The 25,767-nt window shown below is 44.1% G+C and overlaps 1 protein-coding gene across 2 annotated transcripts in view; it reads right to left on the bottom strand.

The window, feature by feature from the left end:
• Positions 1-22,421, bottom strand: part of carmil1 (capping protein regulator and myosin 1 linker 1) — a 30,968-nt gene extending 8,547 nt beyond the window's left edge. For both annotated transcript variants that reach the window (XM_085445126.1, XM_085445127.1), the window contains exons 1-29: positions 21,987-22,421; positions 16,453-16,550; positions 12,991-13,041; positions 7,992-8,051; positions 7,505-7,626; positions 6,380-6,477; positions 6,219-6,289; positions 5,848-5,921; positions 5,486-5,561; positions 5,227-5,315; positions 4,946-5,040; positions 4,307-4,393; positions 4,108-4,211; positions 3,936-4,013; positions 3,769-3,845; positions 3,497-3,601; positions 3,138-3,207; positions 2,937-3,018; positions 2,744-2,843; positions 2,604-2,658; positions 2,332-2,504; positions 2,057-2,125; positions 1,870-1,963; positions 1,699-1,797; positions 1,147-1,275; positions 913-1,035; positions 640-815; positions 396-483; positions 145-297 (exon numbers count right to left, since the gene is read on the bottom strand). In XM_085445126.1, coding sequence (XP_085301252.1) covers positions 145-297; positions 396-483; positions 640-815; positions 913-1,035; positions 1,147-1,275; positions 1,699-1,797; positions 1,870-1,963; positions 2,057-2,125; positions 2,332-2,504; positions 2,604-2,658; positions 2,744-2,843; positions 2,937-3,018; positions 3,138-3,207; positions 3,497-3,601; positions 3,769-3,845; positions 3,936-4,013; positions 4,108-4,211; positions 4,307-4,393; positions 4,946-5,040; positions 5,227-5,315; positions 5,486-5,561; positions 5,848-5,921; positions 6,219-6,289; positions 6,380-6,477; positions 7,505-7,626; positions 7,992-8,051; positions 12,991-13,041; positions 16,453-16,550; positions 21,987-22,227 — 2,937 coding nt within the window. In that variant the 5' untranslated portion in view covers positions 22,228-22,421. The remainder of the gene's footprint in view (positions 1-144; positions 298-395; positions 484-639; positions 816-912; positions 1,036-1,146; positions 1,276-1,698; positions 1,798-1,869; positions 1,964-2,056; positions 2,126-2,331; positions 2,505-2,603; positions 2,659-2,743; positions 2,844-2,936; positions 3,019-3,137; positions 3,208-3,496; positions 3,602-3,768; positions 3,846-3,935; positions 4,014-4,107; positions 4,212-4,306; positions 4,394-4,945; positions 5,041-5,226; positions 5,316-5,485; positions 5,562-5,847; positions 5,922-6,218; positions 6,290-6,379; positions 6,478-7,504; positions 7,627-7,991; positions 8,052-12,990; positions 13,042-16,452; positions 16,551-21,986) is intronic.
• Between the last annotated feature and the right edge of the window lie 3,346 nt (positions 22,422-25,767).

Genomic DNA, 25,767 nt, shown 5'->3' with positions numbered 1-25,767 from the left:
GGAGGGGCGGGGCCCAAGGAGATCACTTTGAACGGATTAACAGACCTGTTTTCTTTAAATCCTGCTTCATGTGGCAAGCTTGTGCTCTGTTACTGATGACTTTGAAACATTCGTAGCACATCATTCATACTTGTGTTTTCCTACCATGGAGTCCATATCGTCCAGGTCATTTCCCCGATCTTGGTTCTGATCCTGGTCGTAGCTCTCTGGCTGCAGAACTGTCTCATCTAAGACTTCCATCTCCAAATGGGGCTTGTGATGCACCAGAGGTTGGTCCTTTCTGATCAGATGGTCAGCCTGAAAACAGCCAGAGAAAGATAACGAGGGATAACCAGGAAGACCTCGACGAGGAGAAAAAGAAAGGTGGTGGAGGTGAAGGTGAAGAGGACACCAACCAGAGTGTGCTGTGATCTGGACAGAGACTCCAGGATCTCATCCACGATGCGATCAGAGAGAAACGAGGCAACGGCGAGTTTCACTTCACTGTCACACACGGGCGACATAAGACACGTGTTACACATGTGCCCAGGATATTAAGATCAAAAGGTATTAAAAGATTTTACAATTTTAAAAAAGTGTGTGTGCTGAGGATCAGAAGCTCTTTAAGTGTTTTTAAGGAACCTCGTTTGCATTTCAGACCTGATCTTATTGATGATGTCGACCCCGGACTGCTCCAGCAGCGTGGTGGTGGCAAAGCTGCGAGGAATGGTCATCCTCCCCGCACCGGCCTTCAGCAGCTCCTGGCGAAGGCTGCTCTTCTTCATCACATTAGGACACAGGGCCTCTGCAGCCTCCACCATGGACCTCAGCATCGTCTGAGGTGAGCGAGTTAGAGTTTAAGGCTCGACTTGCTTTCCTGTCACACAGCCGAGATTAGAGCCACGTTTCAGGGGTAAAAATGGCCGTTCTTACCTGCAGCTGGTCGTCCATCACTGCAGCTACCTCTCCAGCCATCGACTCCAGTTTATCCTGAATAGCTCCGACACACGTACCTGTGGAGCCTGCACTCTTCAGGTGGTACAGGTTGGGAAGCAGCTGCGATAAAAAGTAAAGGATATGAGTGAGGAGCATCTGGGTCGGTCTCCATGCCGCACACAGGCTGTGCTGTTAGTGTTGGTGGATCTGAGGTGAGCTGCACGTTCTTACGGTTTTGGAGTTTCTGGCATCCCTCATGAGGTTCTCGGCCACCTTCATGTCCTCCTGAACGGCGCTGGTCTCTGTGAACCTCAGAGAGTTCAGATGATCCTGCACCCTCACACACATCATGTCCATCATCTGCATCACAGAGGTCAAAGGTCAGACAACACTGCACGCGATATTTTGAATACTTTAATTATTTAAAGTCCCTTTGATCTGTACAATTAAATAAAAGTCAGTACAGAGTAGAGATGGCACGATACCGATTCTGATATCATAAATTTGGATATCTGCCGATACCGATATGAATCCGATATGGCGTATTTTGTAATCAATAAAACTGTTAAGTCAAATTGTTGAATGTGTCATTGTGTTTCTTAAACTTGTAAAGTCTGAGTTCAAGCAGTAGGATCAAAGCCATTCCTTTGATCCTGACCACCTCTGCAGCCGCTCTGTGCTGGGGGAGGTTTTATTGTAGATACATCCTCTCTGACAGATCTGTTTCTTAAACACACAACAGTTGTTGCAAAAGACCAAGAGAGAAATCTGTGCTGCGCCTGCCTGCTGTGTGGTGGTGGTGACGATTCCCTGCTGCAGTCTGTACGCCTGCTCCTGCAGGTATTTACGCGTCTCGTGGTTCCTCAGCAGGTACTGCTCCATCTGCACGAGGAAACACACGGTGAGATCACACAGAAATGATCTTTACACGACCAAAACAGAGAAAACCAAAACCTTGAACAAGGCGTCCTCCGTCTTCTCTGGATTTGCCTTCAGCGCCTGAGCAGCATCCATGATGGGAACAGGCATGAAACGGATGGTGTAGTTCCTGATGGGGAAAAACCACATTTGATTCACTCACACAACACCAAAGCCGGGGCTGGGCTTTAAAGCTGGCAGCTGTGCCTTCCTGGACACTCACTTCTCCAAAGCGGCAGCGACATCCTGCAGCCCCTGCGGGCTCAGGTTGTTCCTGTCCCACACTAACGTCCTGCAGATACAAAACAAATATAAAAACTAATCAGCCAAAAAAGGAAAATAACTCTTTTAGTATCCTCTATGAGAAACTTTTAGAAATGAAAAGATTGTCAGGATGTTTTTGAGATTCCCACGCTCATCGCTGTAGGACATTAAAATCCTCTTCAACTTCTTGATGTTCACCACAACACGAGTTAAAGATGAAACACCTGAGCTCACCTGAGCTTAGTGTTGATCTGCAGGGCTTTGGCCAGAATCTTAGCCCCCATGTCTCCCATGGAGTTTCCACTGATGTCCAGTTTGGTCAGAGAGGTGTTGCTGCCCAGAGCGTTGAGGACGATGGAGAGGTCGGCCTTGAGTTTGGAATCAGCCAGGGACAGCGAGGTCAGCGGCTGCAAACGGGGACGCAACGGACACATTTTGAGTGTTTAAAATCAAAACAGGATGAATTTAAAGCCTTAAACACGAATTTAGTGTTTAAAGTTTCTTACGGATTCCTCTTCTTGAATCATATGAACCAGATTGTCCAGGACCTGAGCCACATTCCTGTAGGAAACGTTACCTGGTGAGTAATTGTGCCGCAGTGAAACAAAGAGTGCAAACCCATGTTTGTGGCTTGTCTGTCACCCACTTGGTCTTGATGTTGTTAAAGTTTTTGCCCAGTGAAAGATGCCTGATGGAGCGGTTCTTGGCCAGCCACACGAGCAGGGTGGTCAGATCCATATCCAGGCCTGCGTGAGGCAGCACGGAAACATGAATGAACCAAGATCACAGTCAAAGCAAGTACAGGAGCAGCTTTAATACTAAAAGTAAAATTTCCACACCATTGTCAGAAATATCCAGACTGGTAATGTTGGGAATCTCAGCAATACAACCCTCCAGGATCTGGGAGCCTCCAGAACGCAGCTGGAGCAGAAGACAGTCGCTGTAAACACTTTTCCAATACTTCCAGTTTACTTTATCTGTGTAGAACAAATCACAACAACATGTAGTCTCCACACTCACGCAGCGTGCTGCAGTCTTACCTCACAGCAGCTGAGGTCCAGAGACACGTCGCTGAGGTTCGGGTTGCAGCCGAGTCCCAACAGCAAAGATCTGCAGAGACACAAATGAATCAGCGAGTGTGACTTACAGACATCAGTGTCACTTTTTCCAGGTTATCCTTCCTTTTATTAACATCTGTCTCTGTGTGAACAGCAACACATCCCTGAGGTTTCCAGAAATCAGCTAAATGTTATACTGAAAACACTAACAGGAGACCTGTTACGCTCAAACATGACCAAAGCGACTGAAGCACTTACTTCAGCGTCAAACCGCTTCAGAGACGAATTTGCTTTCATGTGAAACGTGTACAGAATATGTGTCGTTTAAATCACAGTCTTACTTCAGAGCCTCCAGAGGCAGCTTGGTTCCTGACAGACTGACGGACGTCAGAGCCTGAGCAGAGCTGAAGAACTGCTTAAAGGACGGAGGGATATCTTTACACTTCCTGTGAGGACACGTGCATCAACACATCGATAAATGTCAAGTGACAAAACAACTGTTGGATAAGATTTGCTGAAGGAGAAATCAAAAGAGAAATGAATGCATCATTTGTGATCAGATTGGATATCTGCAGAGACATCACACTAAGGTGCATCATTATTAACATCTGACCTGTGAGAAAAGACTGTTTTTGACATGTTGAGGACAGAAAGGTGCTTCAAAGATCCTCTGAGCAGGGACGAACACACCTAAGCACAATAACAAACGATGAAGAAAAACATAATCAGAACGCGATGGAACCACAGAGCCCGACTTTTTAGTTTTAAAGTTGTTCCGACCTGCTCCAGACAGCAGTCGCTATTGGACAGATCGAGGGTTTCCAGGACGTTTGAGTGACTCAGGAAGCTGTGAAGGTTCTGTGAAGACAAAAAACACAAACTGTGACTGTAGCTCGAGTGTTGCCCAGCCTGGCGTTTGATACGAGATGCGGTGGCGAGGATGACTGCATACCGGGAGGTCGTCCCCTCGGAGGGAGTTTCCCGACAGATCGAGGTGTGTGAGGGTGGAGGCCACAATCGGGTTGGCGCAGAGAGCCTGACAGAGGCTGTTTACGCCTGAAAATGATGACAACAACGCGCACTTAAAAAAAAAAAAAAAGGTAAGAATTCACAAAATAGGACGTCTTCTCAGTGTCCCTGTGTTTGTTCACCTTTAGGAGACACGGAAGTCCTGGAGAGGTTCACGTGCTTTAGACCCATGGGCAGTTTGGCAAACTGAGCGCTCAGAGCTGCAACACCTGCAGGAAACAAACATCAGTATTTGAAGTCGTTAGACCAGGGATGTCCAACTCCAGGCCTCGAGGGCCGGTGCCCTGCAGGTTTTAGATCTAACCCTGGGTCAACACACCTGAATCAAATGATCAGTTCATTACCAGGCCTCTGGAGAACGTCAAGACATGTTGAGGAGGTAATTTAGTAATTTGAATCAGCTGTGTTGCATCAAGGACACATCTAAAACCTGCAGGACACCGGCCCTCGAGGCCTGGAGTTCGACACCTGTGCGTTAGACTTTAAAGTGCTAAAGAAATGACCACCAGAGGGCGCCTGACTGCAGCTGGAAGCCCCGTAGGGAGACGGATAACAGAACTCTGAACAAATGTTTAACAGATGAAAAAAAATTAAACATAATGAGAAGTGAAATTAATGACAGTTCTCATCCAGGACAATAACAAATGAAGTAATGCTCTACGAGAACATCGCCTCTTTTGTATTCCTGGGATGTTTAAGGGCGTGCTGATACGTCACGGCCTGTAGTGTGTGTGTGTCTGTGTGTGTACACATTTTTTAACCTTTGTCCTCCAGCGAGTTGTTGCTCAGATTGAGTGTTTGAAGTGTGGAGGCGGGGTTGTGTGCCAAAGCGCCGGCCAGTTTCTGAGCAAAATCACTGCAGGAGAAGAAGAGCGAGCAGGCTTAGCAAGATTTTGTTAACAGAGTCTCAACACGAGCAACAACAATGCAGATCGGTCAGTCGGGGTCTCTTTTTATTCTTTACTGTCAAATGTGGAGAATATGGAAGAACGGAAAATGAGCACAAATCACATGTGCCTGGCTCTCTTATTTGACCTCTGACCTTTTGAGCCCAGCATTGTCCAGCACCAGCTCCTCCAGCCGGCTCGATCGAGCCACCACTCTCAAAATCTGGTCGCACACATCTGTCGGCTGAAACAGACAAAACAGACTCGGGTCTTAAACTGAATCCCAGTCACATAAAAATAAATAAAGAATTTTTATTATATAGCGAAGGATTTTTAACATTATGATAAAAACACAGGAGGCCATGTGTGGATGTTTTATGTCACAGGTAAAGCGGGATTTGTGCAGGATGTTACCAGTTTGTAGTCTTTGGTGGAGAGCTTAGTGAACCACTGGTTGTACTCCAGAACTGTAATGATTGGAATCAAATCCCTGAAAGGACAAAAATGTGCCTTCATTACCTTCACTTATTCCACACAGTGACACAGAAAAAAGGACATCAAACACTGCTGCTGACGTTGACCTGAAAGTTTACACCTCATTCACCCAGCACAATGAAAAATGTGATGCCAAGAGTCCTTTTGAAGCGTCAACAACAAAACAGCTGAATCTGTAATTAAATGCGTTGATACTGCACATAAAAAATGAAGATCAAACTGGTCCCCCCATATTCAAAGTCACTCTCGATACATAATGAGGTGTTGAGTGGTTTCAGTACTTGTTGTCCAGATGAACAAAGTCCTGCAGGTTGAGCTCTTTGGTGTCCTGAGTGAGATAGATGGTGTCCACATCCTGGTGACAACAAGAAAAGACGTGAGGCTGAGAGGAAAGAAACCACAAACTTAAAAAAAGAGCAGAAACACGCAGCTCCAGCAGATGTGACAAGAATCTGAGTTATTGCTTCAACATGGCTGTGACATCACAGTAAAAACATCTGGAGAGAAGCAGGCGAAGAAAAAAAGATGGAAAAGGTATCAGTGAAAAACAGAAAGCGGCAGATAAGAAAAGAAGCTGATGACTACAGACGAAAGAGAGGAAACAAAGTTCATCAGATTAAAAAGAGTAATGATTCCAGCGAGCAGCACCGACCCACTGGACTTCCTCTCTGTACGGCTGGCGGAGGTAATCACACACACACCAGTACTGATGGGAGAAGCCGCCTGCAAAGAATCACATGACAGCAGCGAATAAGCACAGACACTTTAAACATGTGAATTGGTGTAACTGGGAAGTGAGTGATGATGATGTACCGCACGGTCCCAGGTCAGCTGACGCCTGCTCGTCCCAGATGGCCTGCAGGGCTGCCAGCCTGTCCGGGGGATTCAAGTTTAACTTCCTCATCATCTTCCTTCCTTACAGAGAGAGGAAGGGACAAAAGAGGAGAAAGCAGGACAACAAAACAGGATCATTTCATATTCATTTCCACACTTCTTAAAAATCATTTCAAAAGCTTCACAAAACTCCCAAAGCAACAACTGAAACTAAAGACAGGAAACAAGAAAAAAGACAAGCTCGACTTTATTAGCTAATAAAAAGAAACGAGGACTAAACTCACATTTTCATAACTAATGACGAGATTTGTTTAGCAGTCAACTAGACTGAAAACATACATTTGGTTTCATCTGGGTGCAAAGGCCACAAACGTCTGATTTCTATGAACTGAATTACTGTGAACATGAAGTGGTCACCATGGATGCGACCATCATCACAGAGACTTTCTGCAACATCCTGAAAATGAAACCACGTTGAAGGATTGCTGTAGAGGATTTGCACACACTGCAAAGATCCACTGTGGGATCTAAAACTAACAGCCGTGCTAAAAATGCTTCAGAGGTGCATAAGAAGATGACCTTAAACTTAAGATCTGCACAATTTGGATCTGCTCAGGCTCTTGATTCTCACACACGTTCAGATTAAACATGGTCAAAGAGACGAATAATGAGGCCGACACGTGTATCAGTCATGACAGTGATCTGAAAGCGTCAGACTGCTTCAAACGTGCACCGTGCAGCCGATTACAGGAACGACACTCTAGCAGAGTCCAGAAAAGTCTCCTGAAGATTTGTTTCATACTTATATTTTAATTCCTCTGCATCCACAAATGCGTCCCTCCAGCAAACACAATGACCTCCAACAGATGTCAAACCCTTAAAGGTGCCGTGCTGTTAAAGATGCTTCTCCTGTTAAATGAGCTTTTTCCTGTTTTAAGTATCACATGGAAACTAATTGTTCATCATCATTCTAAACTTTACTGAATAAACTGAACACTGAAAACTTTATTTCACACTTAAAGGGTCTTTCCAACCCTCTGTCAGGTTGTGGTTCTGTGTTATCAGCCTAACAGTGCCAGCGGCTGCTGGCTGTGTGGTACCTACACCGGTACGCCTGCCGGGCAGATCCGGTGCAGACAGCTGCCGATGTGAGCGATCACCTTGTCCACTTCCTCTGCAGAGCCCAGCCGGAGGCTCCACGAGCCGTGCTCATGCTCCAACACCAGCTGCAGGGGGCGACACACACAAAGGAATCGGACATGAAGGAAACACGGATGTGAAGAAACGCAGACACCCCGTGATGATGATGATTGGTTTTCCCCTGAAAGCCTGAGGAGGCTGATTCAGGTGAGTGAGTTAATGCAGAGCTGGAGGCCTTTTTCACTTCTCCAGTTTAAAAGACCAACATGGTGCAGAAGGACACACAGTGGACAAGAGGACAGCGTCAGAGTTCTCGACACGAGTCAAGCCTGCTTTAGCTTCATGAGGAAAAGCTGTCAATGTTTTACATGAGACACATGTGCATGTAGTCCAGATGTTGTCATGTGTGCTGCGATGTAATGAATAAAAAGCTCAATAATGTTGTTTGTACCTGTGTGGGCTTGTTGCTTTGGATTCCCTGGATTTCCAGATAGCTGAAGGACTGTTCAACCTGAAAGGGTTCAGAAGAGACGCCGTCAACGTAATCTTGTATTTCCACATCTGATCAAAGAGCCACTGAAAGGGCAGCAGGCTGAGAAAAAACAGCCAGAAGTGTTTTTCTACTTTTCATCAATCACAAAGGAGCTTTTTCTTCCCACAATGTGAACATTTACAACGGAAAACAAAGCGAAGTGATTACAGTCACTCCTCCTTCAGCATGAGAAACTCGGGCTCTTCCCAGGAAACGTTTACCCCTCACACACAGTCAAAACACAAGCTGCCATTAGCTGGATGAAGGGATTTCAGGTGCTGCACACACGGACACACACGGACACACACAATACAATACAACTTTATTTGTATAGCACGTTTAAAAGACCAGCGGTAACCCAAAGTGCTTTACAATAAAAACAGGAAAATTAAGACATGATTAAATAAAAGACTATTAACAAAGTACCACATATGTCATCAGGTTAAGGGCACTAATTATACAGCAATAAAAGGGGATATAAGAACAAAGTTACTAAGAACAGATATAGCTAAAAGATAAAGTACATAAATAAGAAATTGAACCAAATATAAAACAGGGATGCTAACGAGATGGAAAAGCTATGTTGAATAAATGAGTTTTTAAACGGGATTTAAAAGATAAAACGGAGTCTGACGCACGGATAGCGAAAGGAAGGTTGTTCCACAGATTCGGTGCAACCAGGGCAAAAGCACGGTCACCCCTAGATTTAAGTCTAGATCTAGGCTGGAGGAGTAATTGGGCTGAAGACCCGAGGGCTCGTCCAGGGACATCTAGACTAAGAAGATCGACAAGATAACGAGGGGCTAAATTATTTATAATTTTAAAGGTGAGCAACAATATTTTAAATTCAATGCGATATTTTATGGGTAACCAATGCAAATCAATAAGAACTGGGGTGATAGAGGCATGCTTTCTAGTGCCAGTCAGGAGGCGAGCGGCAGCATTCTGGACAAGCTGAAGTCTATGAAGGAGAGCACACACGCACACGCACACACACACACACGCACACACACACACACACGCACACACACACACACACACACACAACATTTGATCTACATTTTTGAGCCAACAGCTGTATGTCTGAACAACTGAACTGGGCAGATGTGAAGGTAACAGGATGTACAGGGAGAGGTTTGGTTTGAGCTGCCCAGTTTTTTCCTTTGCATATTTGTTGCAGGGATCCTTGCACTCGCCTCAAAGCATCGAAACATACTGAAAAACTCAGCAGCAAAGTTTCTTTCCAGAAATCGTGACCTATATACTTTTATGCTTGTGTTTTGTTTTTTTACCTTATGTCTAAATTTTATTTTGCCATGTTTATCATATTTTATTGCTGCTATTGTTCTCGTGTTATTGTAAGGTGACCTCGAGGGTCTGAAAGGCGCCTATAAATAAAACGTATTATTATTACCTAAAAAATTCAGACAGAAAACTAATTTCTTTCTCCTGAACTGCACCAGGAAACAGGAGGCGTGCAACGACTGGTGATGAGAGGCTCACTCTCGTGGATGTGGACATGACGGCAGCCAGAGGTGCACATCTCTACCGCTCTAAGAACACCACTTGTGCTCATTGTTTGAACCTGACCTTCACATTTAGGACCGAAGGCCGACTGCGAGGCAGATCTTATCAGCCAACTTCACTGTTAGCAATGCTGATGTGAGCCAAGCGAGGCAACATCTGGTGGAAAGAATGAAACATCATCGTTAAACTATCACACGTGGCTGAAATGTTGAGGGTCCACATACTTTCAGTCATGGAGCAGAACAAGTGTTACCTTGATGAGTGCGTATCTGTTTTTAGATGGACTGAGAATAACTTCTCAAGCGCCGACTTGTTTCGTGGTTGAGCAACAGAGACAGTTCGCTGTGCCGCAAGAACGTTCAATCAACCCAATCATCTGGACTATATTTCATTTACACTATCAACAATTCTCCAGTGAGGAATTTCTTAAATGCTTTTCCATGATGGACAGAGTGTGCAGTGCCGATACGAGGCGGGTTATTATTGCTACTGAACAAACCCTGAAGAGAGGAGCAAGAAGAAAAATCAGCGAGACTACAGGAATGTAAAAAACACAGGCTACAAATAGTCTGCAGAACAAATGTCTGGAGCAGAGCCTCACACTCGCTTCCCTTTGAATCCAGAGAGAGAGTAAAAATAATGTGCGGTCGCTGCCAAAAAGAACAAGTGTGACTGAGGAAAAGAGGGAGAAGCACAACAACGATGGCGGGGGCGAAGGGGGGAGGCGGAAAAAGAAAGCGAAAGAGATGGAGTGACCGGAGAGCTGTTAGACGATGAAGAGGCGCGATGCAGAGCGAGAGGGGGAGGAGGGTGGAAGAGAGGACGGTTTGGACTTTGCCCGAGTAGAAGAAATCAATAAGAAACGAAGCGAAAAGCAGAGCGAGAGGGCGAGCCGTGCCCCCTCCCTGCCCTCCTCACCAGCTGTTAAATTCCTCCATTGTCTCCCCCCCCTCCCCGCTGCCTCTCTGGGCTGGGACAGTACACACCGAGGAACAAACCGCCCTCTGTTCCACTCTCTTCCTACACAGTTAGAAAAACCGCTGGCCCACTGTGGAACAACAGATCAGGGGTCAGCTGGCGGAGCTGAAACACGTTGCAGCCTGTAAGGTTCACTCATGTTTCTGAACATCGCAACTCATCATCATAACGTGTTTTTAAAACAAGGAGGGTTTTAAATGTGTCACGAAAAGACCGACAACTTTGATCTGAGGAGCTCTGTTCAGTCGGGTAACCGGATTAACCCGGACAAACAAAAGCACAGTCGGTCCTCCACAGGTCCAAACTTTGATTAAAGAAACTTCAAATAAGTTAAACTCTGCTCTGATTTTTACAGGCGTGATACGTAACTTCAGTCATAATTTACTCATTTTAAACACGGGGCCTCTACTGTGGCTTCCAATAAAGTCGCTCGGCTAACAAAGTGCCTGCTTTAAACTCATTGAACTACAAAGTCTTATTTCAGTCATTTGATAATCAAAGACAACATTTGCTTAGACAAAACAATTATCCCGTCATAAGGGAATCCCCGACAGCAACGATTGCACAACGTAAAACAACCTTAAATAAAACAATAGTGATGACGCAACTATTAACGTCAACTGGCAACATAGATCCAAAACCACAGAGCCAGAACACTTCCTCTGACGCCCCCTTAAAGCTGGCTCCAGAGGCGAGTCCATCCTCGCAGACTGTCCGACTTCACAGCAGCTCATCAGCTGGGATACAGCTGAGGCTCAAAGCTCCACCGAGGCACTAAAGTGGACCTCTCCACTGTGTTTGTACTGTGGTAGCAATGAAATCCTCTTAAACAAAAATACAGAGACAAACGTAATCAGTCTATTCAGTTATTTTGTTCTGATTTCTTATAAAAAACACATGTAAACAAAAGTGCTGATGAATTAATGCTTCTCGTTAACGGTGCTGGTGTTTGCATTAATGAAATTATCTGACAAATAATATGGTGACATTACCGAGACGCGAGGAAAATGTGATTACTTTATTACTTTGTCAGTTTGCACTGATTAGCAGGGATCTGTTCATCTGTGTTCGTCTTAGATCTTCCTCTATACGCCGTATATGACTGAGATTTCCATGATTATGTGCCATATTTCCAACATATACATCGTTTCTGGGGTCACGATTCTGTGTTTGACATTCTGGAGCCAAACAGCCATTTAGTTTTAGTTTGAGCAAAGTCCCAGGACTCAGTTTCACTTTGAATCAGACTTTATGTCTCTGTCTGGCCTGGTTCACACACTCATTGCTAAGAAGCCCCCAAAAAAGAAAAAAAAAACCCTCGAGAGTCACCAGGGAGCAATGAAAATAGATGCTACCAAAAAGGAAGCATCGTGGAAACTGTGTTTAATCACAGAGCTACTTCTCTTTTTTAATTATACAGAACTGTGATGAGCCGGAAGTTCTAAAAACAGTTTATTAAACTTAAAACGAGGAAACACAAAGATTCAGGATTCAGCTGAAAATGGGTTTTGGGATAGAGTACGGGGGGTTTTCCTTAGTTTTACGTCACGTTTGCTCTTCCGTATCGTGCCCAGGCAGCCTAAAAATAAAGCAGCGTAAACATTTCACGATCCTTCGTATCTTTCTCAGTCTGAAGAGTTCAAGAAAATAGTTAAATCTTTACTTTTCTGCTCTTTCCAGAATGTTTTTCCTCTCCGTTCCTGCCTCTCGCCCTCTAGGTTGAACTTTTCTTCCTGTCACTGTTTTTCTTTCCCACAGGCTGATTTCTCACAGCTGCATTGTGGGTAAAACTATCAAATGTCTCCATATGGTGCTGAGACCTGCTCAACTGTGTAGAGAGGCACATGCAGGAAACAGCGAGCGAACGGGGAGAAGAGACGCAACAATTCAGACATACGGAGAAATCAAGAAAAAATGTGGGTTTGTAACGTTCAATATGACCAATAAAAACCATGAGCACATGCATGAAAGGTAATGTGTTTTATCAGGGAACCATAGTGTTTATGCAGGGGACTTTTCTGAATGTTAACCTGTGCTGGAGCTGTCCGGGATGAAAAGGAGGATAATTAGCAAACATGGAAGCTCGGCAAATCATGTGATCAAAACACCCCAGAGTATAATAGTTAAACACATCCTGTTAACACACAGCCAAGTGCCCAAAAACAAAGGTGTGTTTGGAGATAATGTCTGACTAATAAGAAACATAGCTGTACTTTGTGATGAAATACAGATTAATACAGTCTGTAGTCACGCTCGGGGCGAGGCTGCCCTCCAGTCAAAACGCTCTCTGTGACAGTGGCCGATCCAACGGGCTGACATTCAGCCGGTACAAGCGTGTTAAAGACTGCGACTTAGCACAAAACACAAAGACAAAGATTGAAATAAAAAGTGTGAGATGAACGGGGTCACTAACCTTAGAGGGGACTCGTGCTGTGAGCAGAAAGGCTCGATGTGAAGCCAAAGCCTGAGGACAAAGACAGACAACGGTCAACAGATGAGGATGAAGAAACTGAGTTTTTGCTTTCTGACATGAATGAAAACATGTGGAAGACTTTTCTTTTTAAATGAATGAACGCTCAGTGCTTTGGACTACACATTTAACCACACATCCATACGGTTATTCTACACGCTCTACAGTCATCTACCACACAGCCAGCAACTGTTCAACCTAAATCCTGGGGTCTGACTGTGGACAGCGAGGACATCTGTGCGCCCGCCTGCTTTAGCGACCACGTGGACTCATCTGCACTACAGTGTACGCATCCACCCAAAGAACAGCTTGGCCACTGAGTTTCCAGCTGTCTGTCATGGAGTACAATCAGCGCCCAACAAGAAATCACCCTTAAATAAAACAGGCAAAAAAGGGTTTTCATGCATCAATAATAATAATAATAACAATCATAATAACAACAAGAAGAAAAAATGAAAAAGAATTCAAATGGACTCCCTGCGGTTGGAAGAGCAATTTAGAAACTGTAATTGTGGCGTTGATGATGTTACACATGAAAAACTAAATAAATAGAATAAAGGAAATTTAGTCATTTTCAGTCTAAATGTGAGCAGCAGTCCCTCTGGGCCTTTGGTCCCAACAGCTTTGTGTATTCTCCCTCGCAGAGAAGCTGGCAGCAGCGCCGGCTTCTGGAGAGGTTTTTAGCCCAGTGGGATAATAATACACATTATCTTTCACCACGTGTTGAACCTCAATCCTGGCGGGGAGCAAGTGCGCATTATGGCTGCTCGCTCGGCCTTAGCCAGACTCCTACAGACAAAATTAGCGACTTATTTTTGAGATGTTTGATGAATTATGGTGTGAAATGGTGGGGATGTAAATGGTCCTTGTAATCACACTTTCACTGCAACGATTTTATAGGAAACAAAGTGGGGCAGTGAAAGCGAGCTGTACGCCACAGGAGGCCGAGCCAGCTGTGGCGCCTACAGTTTAGTGAGGTCACTCCAGGTTACATCTGCTAATGCCAGAGGCGAGCCAAGAAGATACGACTGTCTCAGACGATGGACCGAGGGGCGGGCCTGTTTCAGGTCGTTCTGCAGACGAGCTGCAGTGAGCAGGTGAGTAAGTCCACGTAAGCAGACTAGGGAAGAGAAATCAGATGCAAAGCGTCTGAACCAGAGTGCATCAAAGTGCTGTCGAAGCCTGCAGGTTCATCCTGAGCTTTTATCTTTAACAGTCTTTAAGATATTCATGTTCAAACGCTGCCTTTTGTGCGAAAGGCACAAAAAATATTTGAAAAAATCTATTAATTGAGATGAAATTATCAATTTTTAGTTGTAACAAATAAAATAATCTGCACACAAACTGGTGTCGTGTGGATATGGAGGGCACATTTAGGTGGTCACCAGCACTCAGTCCTGAGACCCAAATATTACAAATAGATAAAATTATAATCTGTAGCTTTTGTGTGTCAGCTCAGACACGTTTCCTTCATAGTTTGGAGTCAGTGACGATTGAAGTGGGTGCAAAAGACATCGACAGTGTGAACGCTCAGCTGTAGTGGTTTCACAAAGGTAAACTACAGACCCACATCTTCACAAACAAACTCATTCCTGGTGTTGACATGCAGGACGCAGACACACATTCATGTTCACTGGGTTGGAGTTCAGGAGAAAAATGTGTTTTTTACTTTAATTTCCACAAATGAAAAGAAACCCAGCAGGACGCTTTATCGCGAAACACTGAGCACGCTGGCTCATTTCAAGAAGTTATAGCTATAGGGTAGAACTGCTGATATACAGCTGTGGAATGTGTGTGTCCCAACACCCTGTGGCTGTGAGTGGGTTGCTTCAGTCAAGTCCTGACAGGAGCTGCAGAGCCGTGGTATGTGGCCAAAGGAAAACACAAGTGTGTTAAAGACGTAAAAAAATGAACTGAGCTTGAAGGCACTTCCTGAGCTGAGCGGACGAGCTTTAAGCAGAAGTGGTGATACTCATTTGTCTGTTCTTATTCCCACACTCACACAAACCTGCAGTTAGGTGAAACCAGATAGCCCGGTAACACCCACCTATCCCTGCGCTGCGTCTTCCAACAGTTCATAAGAGTTTTACTTTTGCTGCATCATATTTGCAGCAACATCACCAAACAAAAAGTTCCAACAATCAGTCCTCATTTCTGCACCACTTCCTCATTTCAGGACTTCCCCAGTATGTGTGGAAATTCTTCCATGATTCCTACACAAAAGAACACAAAGAAAAGGAAAACGGCGCTCGTACAAATGAGGCTTGCAGGTAAAAAACCCCCTGAGTGGTTAAACTGTAAATATCAGCCCGTCATCTTAGCACAGCTTGTTCAATCAAAACAAAGTTCATCATAACGATATTTTGCTTTCAACTTGGTGCCAAACGTTTGAGGTATTTCCTTTCCTGTTTCTGCACGACAATGTCGCCACTCACGAAGCCGTGTCCATAAGGAGGTGCTTTCCAGCCTGGCATGAAACAGCAGCACCACAGAGCTCTGATATCAAGCTCTACCAGCCCCTCTTCAACTTCGACCATGAGGCCCATTTCACAACGTCCACCCTGCAATTAAGCAACTTAAGCAACATTCCTTCTTTTGTTTGCTCCGACATCGCCAATCAAAACAAAAGTTTCAGAATGGCTGCTCATTTTGAAAACAGGGGAAAAGCTGTGCATCAGTTTTTACACTTTTTAAAGATCGTAGAGCTGCAGAGAAACTGAACCCAAACAAGGAAGCACTCCCAACGTGACTCAGAGCAGCAGCAGCTCCCGACGGACGAGCTGCTGCTGCTGCAAACAAAATATTTAACAACCGCACACGAGCTGACGAGAAAACCTCACAATATCAGAACCAAGACTGCTGATAGAAGTTTCATTTTAAAGGTGCGGGTTGTTCTGTTGTGATATATAAACACTCAAACATTCAAAAAAAATGGCACCGATCCTTCCTCGCTGGTCTTCATCAGTCACCGGCTGCTGCTAATCTACAGTCGCGTCGAGGCAACTAAAAAACCAAAATGACCACAAAAACACTGCCTGTGCAGCGCTCCTCGCACGACATCTGGAGTATTTGAGAGCACCCTTTTGTATTTTGCCTATTCAAATAAATACTGAGTAAGCATTGAGATGAGAAGAAGATGAATTCCTACAGACATACAAACTGCTGCGTGTGGCGATAAACCGTCAGCCTGCACTTCCTGCTTCATCACCTTCCCGCTCCAGCAACATGCCCACACACACACACTCAGCTTACTGTGTTTTCCAGGGTTAAGAGCAGTGACACTTCCTGCTTCCCACCCATCACATATAACATTCCTGATGCCAAAAAGGGCACAAAAACAAAAGTTTAACAACAACTGTGAGTACACATGGTTACAGTAAAAAGCACTAAACAGCTGTCACTTACCAGCACTCTGTTTTCCACCTTGTCACCTTTGACCTCCAGCTGGACTTTCTGCCTCAGGGTCAGCTTCACCCTGCGCCCCACTGCCTCCCGCACACTCTCTACAAACACACAAAAACTCACGACAATTGACACCAGAACAGCTGGAGGGATCACAGGTTACACAACAATAGGAGGATGGGAGATTTGGTGGCCTGCAGATGCTTTCAGGTCAGATTAACACGTCTCGTTTACTAATGAAGAATTGTGTTCTGAGATGGTCTTAAAACATAAAGAAATAATTAAAAGAAAAAAAAACGTATAAAGTAAAAATAAATAAATAAAAACAAAACCACAACAACAACAGAAACAACATAACAATAGAAACAAAAACAAAGCAAACCATAACAAAAGGGAAGGACAGATACACAAATCAAGTTAGAGTTTCAGGCTGTTAAGTCCACATGGATCACATCACCAATAATTTGACTCTATTACCTTTTCCCAAAAGATTTTCACATGTGGACACTCCCATATACAGTGAAATATATTGTCTTGTTAACCATTTATATTGAAGTAGTCGAGATTGCACATTAATTGTCTGACTCTGGGCCAAGGAGCGTGATTTATACCACTCATCATCAGATATGTTCATTTGCAAATCCTTCCTCCAAGCCTCTAAAACAGACTGTGTTGATTCTTTGGAATTTTCCATAAATAATTTGTACAATGCAGAAACTCGGCCTCGCCCATTTAGATGCTTTATAACTGTGCTCTCTAGAGAGGAGGAGGTGGAGATTTCTAAGCTGTCACCTTGTGTGGTTAAGATAAAATTTCTTAATTGAAGAAATTTAAAAAAATGTTTGACAGGAATAGAAAAAGTACTTCCAAGTTGTTCAAAAGACATAAGAATATTATTCCTAAATATATCAGACACTTTTCTTATACCTTGATCGAACCAAAATTTAAAACCTGCATCCGCCCTACCAGGAGGAAAGCTGTTATTTCCAAATGTCAGAGTAAACCGAGACAGTTGTAACATTTCTCCCAAGTAGTTATGTGTTTCTAACCAGATCATTATAGTGTTTTTAAAAAGGGGTTCTTAGTTTGCTTATTTAGTGTTTTTTTTATTTTTTCTTTAGCTCACGGTGCACCATGTAAAACTGTTTAAAACCAATAAATAAATGTTTAAAAAAAAAACGTCTTTATGCTGCAAACTGAGTTGTGGTTTGCAATCACTAAAACACAAATTATGTGTCAACCTGCATCTTGTTGTCTCTCTACAGGAGAGAGCGGACAAAAGTTAATGAGCTGCAGAGGGAAACATGAGTGATGGAAGGCTGCACCGCGAACACAACACCAAACATTTCACAGCCTGTAGCTATCATTTTTTTATGCACGCAGAAAAAAGAATCAATCACTTAGAACGTGTTTTTATTTACGAGGGTTTAGTGTCGACAGGCTGAGTGTAAATGCAGAGTGTCTGTTTCTTTACGAGAAACTCATCCTTCACTGAACTGGAATCACTTCCAGATTATCATGCAAATGATTTCATTTGTTTAAGAAGCTGCATGATGTTCATGATGAACATCGAGTTTCTCCACAGTACAAAGAGCGAGAATAGAAACGTTAGAAATGAAGCTCTCTGTTAAACAACTATGTCTACATAAAGGAATCACATAGAAAGCTTTCACCTTTGCTTCCTATTATGAATACTGAACGACGAGGTCGCCAACGCAGCTGTGCTGGAGCAGGACGGTTCCCTGAGCATCAATCTCTTGCTTTGTCAGCATCGAAGGAGACGGGCGGGCCATGCGCACCAAAAGAAGGCCAAATCACACCAAATGATATTTTGTATGGCCGGCTCAAAGAGGTCACTAATACGTACGTAAGACCGATGAATGCCTTCTAGAATTTAGACTAGCATTACAAGATGGATTCTAGAGGTTTGTGCTGAGAAAGGATGGATTTAAGCCAGTCAGCAGTTCCTGTCTGCATACACATGAGGCCGGGCACTGTCGAGGACCAGGAGGAACCCAGGACCCAGTGTGCCAGTGTAGGGTCTGACATCCCAGTACCTGAAGGCAATCAGGCTGCTGTTGGCTAGCCTGAAAAGGGCTATGTGTCCCTGTGAGAAGCACAGGGCACCACTGGTGGACCTGCCAATTCTGGTCTTGTATTCTAAATGCCAACTGCGCTCTATGGTGCCAGATAGTGAGCATAGGGTCCCCAATAGGCCCTCAGGCCACCCTGGTGAAGCCTGTTTCTGATTGTTTGGTGAGAAACATTCACACCAGTAGCCTGATGGAGGTCATTTTGTAGCTCTGGCAGCGCTCAGACTGTTCCTGCAAGCTCACTCATAAGTCCTCCTGATGGACTAAGGGTCTTCTACAGCCTTGTTCAGCTCTCTGGAGTAACTGCATGTCTCCTGGAATTTCCTCCAGGCTCTTGAGACTGTGCTGAGACAAACCTTCAGGACAGTGCATCAGGACTACCCGTGCAACATTGTAGGGTCCAGGTATCGGCTCATGCTACCTGTAGTGACACTGACTCTAACCAAATGCAACACTACAGGAAAAACAGTCTGAAAAAATAAGTAGGGAAAAACGTCAGTGGCATCCAGCTGTGATAATATGAACGTGTTTGGGGATGTCTCATCGTTGCCCCTCTAGTGCACCAGTTGTTCATTTCATTAACAACCTCCTCTGCTATTTAACTGAGCAGATCGCTCTCCGAGAAGTTTGACTGACCTAATGCTGATCAAAAACGGTTCCTTTCATTTATGTGCAGTGCACGTTGGTTGGTGGCACTTCTGTGGAGAAAAATCCAGTCAAAGCTTTTCCACATCCATTATAACTTGGAACTTCCTGTAATCAGAACATACAAGAACTCGAAGGACTTGCTTTTCACCAGAAATATTTATTTTACTCCTTAGTTATTCCCTCTCAGTGCTGTTTTACCGAGTGTGACTGCCTTACATCTTATTTGCTCACAGCATGTACCACATCTGATCTCCCTGATGGAACCAGTAGTGGTTTGTTAATGGTTTACCCGTAAAGTCTGTATGTTGTTTTAGTATTGGTGTGGAAGTCCAGGGACACGAAGAAAGAACGAGGGTGAAGAAGCTGGAACGCAGAGAGGGAAGCATCGGGTAAAAGACAAGGGTGAGACGAGGAGAAACGAGCGGCGCTGTGCTGTGTGCAGGAGTCTTAATAAGTCAAAAAGCACGGGTCCGCCTTCATGCTGTCCTCCACCCAGACACACAATGAGGTCATGAGGAGGATCAAAACATTAGAGCATGAAGCAGCGTGGAGGCTGATCGGAAACACATGTCCAACCCGCTCCTATAAAAAACACGTTCCACTTCCCAGCAGACTAATTAGTGTAGAGTAACAACCTGCGACATGCCGAATCTAAACAAACGTCTGCTCTCACTCTCCAGTTACTTCACACTGGCAGAAATTCAGTCTTTACTATTTTCTGAAAGTCCATTAAATGCTGTGCAGACGGCTTCATCCTTTATACAATTAATTCTTCCAGATTCTCATTTATGATTTGAGAGGCTCGAGACTCGTTTTGTCTTTGACTTAAATCACAGTTCCTGCTTTGAACCTGAACTGTTGGTTGTGACTTCTTTACACAGCCAGAAGTTATAAGACAGCACAAGCTCACATTTAGAGACATCGAAGCTATGGACACAGGTGCCGGCTCTGCACGTCACGCCTACAGGAGGCTGGGCTGTAGAAGCTCATGCCACGAAGCTCCCGGTGCACAGTTTTTGTGCTGATGTTAATGCTGATGAGTCAGCAGAGTCCTGGTGACGTTTATGCTCTATGCACCTCAGCGACCTCGCTCTGTAACTTTACATGACCTTTGTGGCTCCTAAACCCTTCTGGTTTGCAATAATGCCAGCTGATTATAGAATATCTAGCAGTGAAGAGATTCCACAAGCTGACTTGTTGCCACTTTAACAGGACTTGTACTGTAACATGTCCTAGTACAGCTCTTTAAAATAACCTGTGGGAATGGGAGTATAACAACACCTGAATATAAAGACAAAGCTGCCTAACCTGATACTTTTTGGTGTATTTTTGGCCACTTCTTAAATAAAAGTCTGGCAGTCTCTCTTTGACAGCAATGCTTTTAATCTCTACCAACTTTTGAGGGATAAATGTGGCTCTGAAATGCTGAGCTACTGGCATTTTGGGGTATTAGATGGACTCTGTCTACTTTCATATGGGTTCTAGTTATTTATTTGTAAAATTGACTGCTTAAAAATTAGACAAGAAATGAATGGGTGTCCGTATACTTGCTGAACTTTCTCACACAGCTTTTGGCATGTAATCACCCAGCATCTGATCCTCCTCACTTTTCATTAGTTCAGTCTCTGTGCACACAAAGGTCAGGCCTAACGAGCGCTGCCGATAAGCTTTTTTCCCCTCCTAGTTTTAAATTACTGACGATGAGCAGCATCAGGTCAGCCCGTCCTGTTAAAACCAACAGCAGGGCTGCCTACAAAAAGCCCCATTCATCAGTCAGCGCAGATATACAGTGTGAGACTGGTCTGCAGACACCGTAACAGAGAGCACGGGGTAGTGAGTCAGCTTCATCACGCAGTATCTGAGTCTGCTAATGGTGAGCTAATAAATAGAAAGACCTCATGGTTTTTCAAGCTTTTCCTTAATCGGCCTCTCCACCCTCACGGCCCACCGCTGTCTCTAAAACTGTCAGTAAGTAAGACACTGGTTCTAAAATAGGTTGCAGGTGGCTTCAGTCCAACATCAGCCTGCAGAAGTCAATGTAGGTCAAACACATGGACCTGCAGCTGTCTGGCTGTATCAGCAAGGTGTTTTATTTCAGTTCAGGCTACTTTCTCCAGCTAAATGCAGTGATTTACACTTCTTTTTTGACACTCAGTCATCCAGGCAGTCTGTGTTGATAATATCCCACAATCCAAAGGAATTTCACAGACACACCCCTCTCCCCCACTTCAGATAAGGAAGTGGCAGCAGAGGAGGGACTCTCAGGTAGCCAGCCAAAGCCCCAGGGCATGAAAATGACTTTTTTATTTTTACAGAAATGGACAAATGAAAACCAGAGATTATTTCACCTGTTAATAAAAGGCCCAATCAGTGTGATCCAGTACTAGCAGGACAGTGTAGCTGTTGTTTACTGAAGTTAGTGTGTTTTAATATGAGCTTGTTGCCTTCAGTTGAATCACGTTATTCTTTCCAAAACACTGGCCCAGAATTGTAGTAAACACTCGTATATTTAGAAAACTTCAACTTCTATGTAACTTCTGAGAGTCTCAAAGTGACTCGCAGTGATTTCAAAAGCGAGTAAAAACACAACGTCACCGCTATCAGATCAATGCGTTAAGTTTTACATGGCGCTGTTCCCTTTAAACCATTGCAGCTAAAAGACGTCTGAGCCAGCTGAGCCACGTCAAAACAGTTCGACGAACTCCGAACTTTTTATTTTATTTTGAGGGCAATAACAGCGCAGCGCACGCGTCGGTCAGCTGGCGTAAACACGAATCCCCGCTATCGTAACCTTACCGAACAGTTCGTTAGGGAAATCCGTTGTTTCCTCAGACATGATTGTGCCGGAGTAAACACCTAAGAGGAATCCGCTGGAGAGTTCAGGAGAAGCGGGCAGACCCGAGAAGAAAGGCGGCTGCTGTGCGGAACTTCCACCGATGGAAGCGGCGAGTAATGCGGTAAAGGTGTAGTCCCGTTTTCTTCCCTTATCTTTGGCTACCTGTCGCCACCCTGCTTTCCTAATTGCAACTGTCTTCATCCATTCCTACATGCCTACACACACTCTGACTTTACGTCTGCATTACTGCGGCTGAAGGAAACCCGGAGGAGTTTAAAAATGGATTAAAAGTAGTTTCAGTTTGAAAAGTACCCGAAAGTGGCGTGTGTGTGTGAAAACAACTCATGCGGACGCACTTCTTCACACACTCCAGTCAGCCCTTCTTTCCAGCAGGATTCCCCTTGCTGCGAAAAATGGGAGACTGGGGACACCTGGCGTCCAGTTGCTGCTGCACAGTCGCTTTCTTTAACTTCACCAGTCTAAACGAAATAATAATAATAAAAAGACAGACGATACCTGCAAGTCCCTCAGGCTGCACAGGTAGTACAGCTGCTCTAGGATGGCACATATTAGTGACATTGTTAGTTTTATTTTCAGGAACAGTGGAGCTGTACACAGCCGTGTACCAGTATATGCACTGACTGGTACACCAGTTACAGTCTGAGCAGTGAAGAGGCGACACCAGTCCATACATAAGATGTTAAATGGACTGATGTTATACAACACTTGCCTCATTCACCTGTGCACACAAATAGTTTTTCAGAGCTTTTTCGACACAGGTGCTTTCTACCTTCACAGTCATTCATACGCCGATGATACCGAGCAGCTCTGCAGGGTTAGTATCAGGCTGGACACCTGCTCTGCCTCCTGAGATACAGCCACCCTAAGAGAAGATTGTGTTGAAGGCCTTCAATCCTTCAAGACAACACGCACGCACACACAAAACAAATTTTCTGCAAAAAATAGCAGGGCTTCAAAATCCCAAGAGCAGCAGTCGGATCATTTTAGACGGTTTTAATTCAGACAGAGATTTTGCAAATGCCTTGAATATGTTCTTCTGATTTTAGCAAGAATATTTTGGAACAGAAACAGAAAGATACTCAGCACTTTATCATTAAACTCAGAGATATCCAAAAGGCCTTTCATGCATTTAACGTGAAGACGAGCCAGGGTCCTGATAACACTAGTGGCTGGCTGATTAAATCTTGTTCTAAAGAACTCAGTCGAATATTTCAGGTTATTCTTAATCAATCCTTTCCTCACTTTGGAAAGAACTGTCGTGGTTTGTTAGGTTTATATGGTTGATTGTCATTTATGCTTAGAAATATTTACTCATATATGCTTAGTTTTATAATCAATTGCATATTGATAGAGGTTTGATCCTTAGCAGTCCGTAAAGACTCTGTGTGCCTCCCAGAGTGTTCTGGCATGCACACTCAGACTCTGGGGTCACGAGAGAGGTCGTCCCTGCTCTTATTGTTTCATGGTAGGATAAACATCTATATCTGTTTTAGGCTAAGCGCCTTTTGTTTAGATGAACTGCTGGAGTTCCAGACCAGCAGCTTCAGAGAAGTCTTTATGGGGTCACATTCTGACACCCCCCCCCCCCCCCCCCCCCCACACACACACACACACACACACACACACACAACGCACAGGCAAGGTACTCTTTGTTTGTATGTATACGTCATATGTTAATGAACCTATGCGTATTCATGTAACCTCAATAAAAGAGCAGTGTTACGGGGGAGCGGACGAGAGCGACTGGGGTCAAGCGAAGGAGCGGCGTTTGTCCAGTTCTGTCCCGTGCACGAGAAACATAAAGAACTTTGCCTGCTTGGTGCTTTTTGCTGTATAGTTGAACGTTGTCTTGAACGTTCCAGCGAACAGGTTTATGCTACAAACCCATCATGGTTCCTGTTCCTAAATCTAAAAATAAAAAATCATCAGAAATGTGATTATGAAAGAGATCGAACGTGAGCTGGATACAATGTAATTTGCATATCGGCCCAATAGAGCAGTGGACGCACTTTCGACTCCACTGAACCTGATTCATGTAGAGAGTAAAGGGACTTCTGCTCGTCGATTTTCCTTCTGTCTGTCAGGTGTAAATAGATGTCTGTGTTTTGTGAAGGGATGCTGAATGCTATCATTTTTGTGTAAAGCAGATTTACACGTGGCGATCGTGGCTCAAGAGTTGGGAGTTCGCCTTGTAATCGGAAGGTTGCTGGTTCGAGTCCCGGCTTGGACAGTCTCGGTCGTTGTGTCCTTGGTCCTTGTGCAAGACACTTCACCCGTTGCCACCCGTTGGTCAGAGGACCCGGTGGCGCCAGTGTCCGGCAGCCTCGCCTCTGTCAGTGGGGGCGTCCTTAAGGATGCTTTACTAGTCCTTAGGGACTAGTAAAGCGCTATATGTTATTCTCTATATAAAAAATGGCCATTTACCTACAGGTATAAATAAACTAACCTTAACCCTAACTATTACCCTGACACTAAAACCACATTTGAGTCTCAAAAATGCTCATGAGGACAGCCACTTTAGTCCTCACGAGTGAGCAGTATAATAACGTTCCTAATTCTTTTCCCCGCAAAGATGTCTAAACACACACACACACACACTCTGCTCCTCACACTGACTTTGTCCCCTGATTCCCTGAACTAAAGGCAAAGTTCTCCCGCTGATTTCTTGTTCCAGAGTCACAGACATGTGGCAATAATTATGACGTTGCAGCAACAACACACCCATCATAATGCTAGCAAAAAAAAAGACGAGTATCAATGGATGCAGACATTGGAACAAGAACAAAATAAAGTACAATATAATTTAATCTAAGGTCTAAATGTCAAAATTTCTGAAGCAGGAAAAGCATCATTCTGTTTGTAACATACACTGATCCGACATAACATCAGACAGGCAGTTGAGGTGGACGAGACTGATTATCTCTTCTTCACAGCTTTTGTTAGCGGGTGGGATAAATTGTATTATACAAACAACAACAAAAATAAGGAGAAAAACTACACTTTTGAAAAAAAGCTAAACTAACTGAAATGATTTTGTGAACTTCGTAATCGAAACTTCTTAGTTTGTTAAAACTCTTATTACAGCTGCGTGATGAGGCAGTGATGGATGCCTACGAGTGAGTGCTTTTAAAAACCATCTGTTTATTTTCTGAACTAGGTTGTAATCTTTGCATTTATTATACTTTCTGCAGCGGCGTCGCTGTGTTAGGAGTATCTTTGTTACGTTGTTTCCTGTTTATTCCGGCAAGTCGTGCATCTCGTAGCTTGTGTTTAATTTGACTTCCCTTGTCTCCTTTGTGTCAGCTGTTCCTCATTACCCCAGCTGGGCCTCAGTGTGAGTATTTAAGTCCTGCTTTTCTTTGTTCAGGTGTCCCTTAAGAGAACAATGAGAGAAGAATTGTGATCCAGCTTTTGCTTTATTTCTCTGCCTAACAGAGGTTGTTTTTTGTTGTTTACTTTGTTTCCTAACTCGGGATTTGGGTCCGTCTGCCACGTGTGAGATGTACTCGGGGATTAGAACCTCATGACGTGATTGCTTTTGTCCTTATGAGCTCATTTTATCATCTGTTTGCACATAAGTATGGTTTCCAGTGTTTTATGGCCTCTGGAGTCGTAGCAGACAGCCCTCACCTCCTGCGTTGGAATGATTATATTCAACCTAAATTCAACAAAATGATTTGTTAATTTGTTGTGTGCATTTGAATCAGTCACTAGATGGCG

The sequence above is a fragment of the Copadichromis virginalis genome, linkage group LG22 (assembly GCF_057382275.1).
Source record: "Copadichromis virginalis isolate Kocher_CV1m ecotype Utaka linkage group LG22, C_Virginalis_male_GT1.1, whole genome shotgun sequence".
NCBI classification, from domain to species: Eukaryota; Metazoa; Chordata; class Actinopteri; order Cichliformes; family Cichlidae; genus Copadichromis; species Copadichromis virginalis.
Note: the sequence above shows the minus strand (reverse complement) of the source record. Positions and strands in the feature narration are given on the sequence as shown.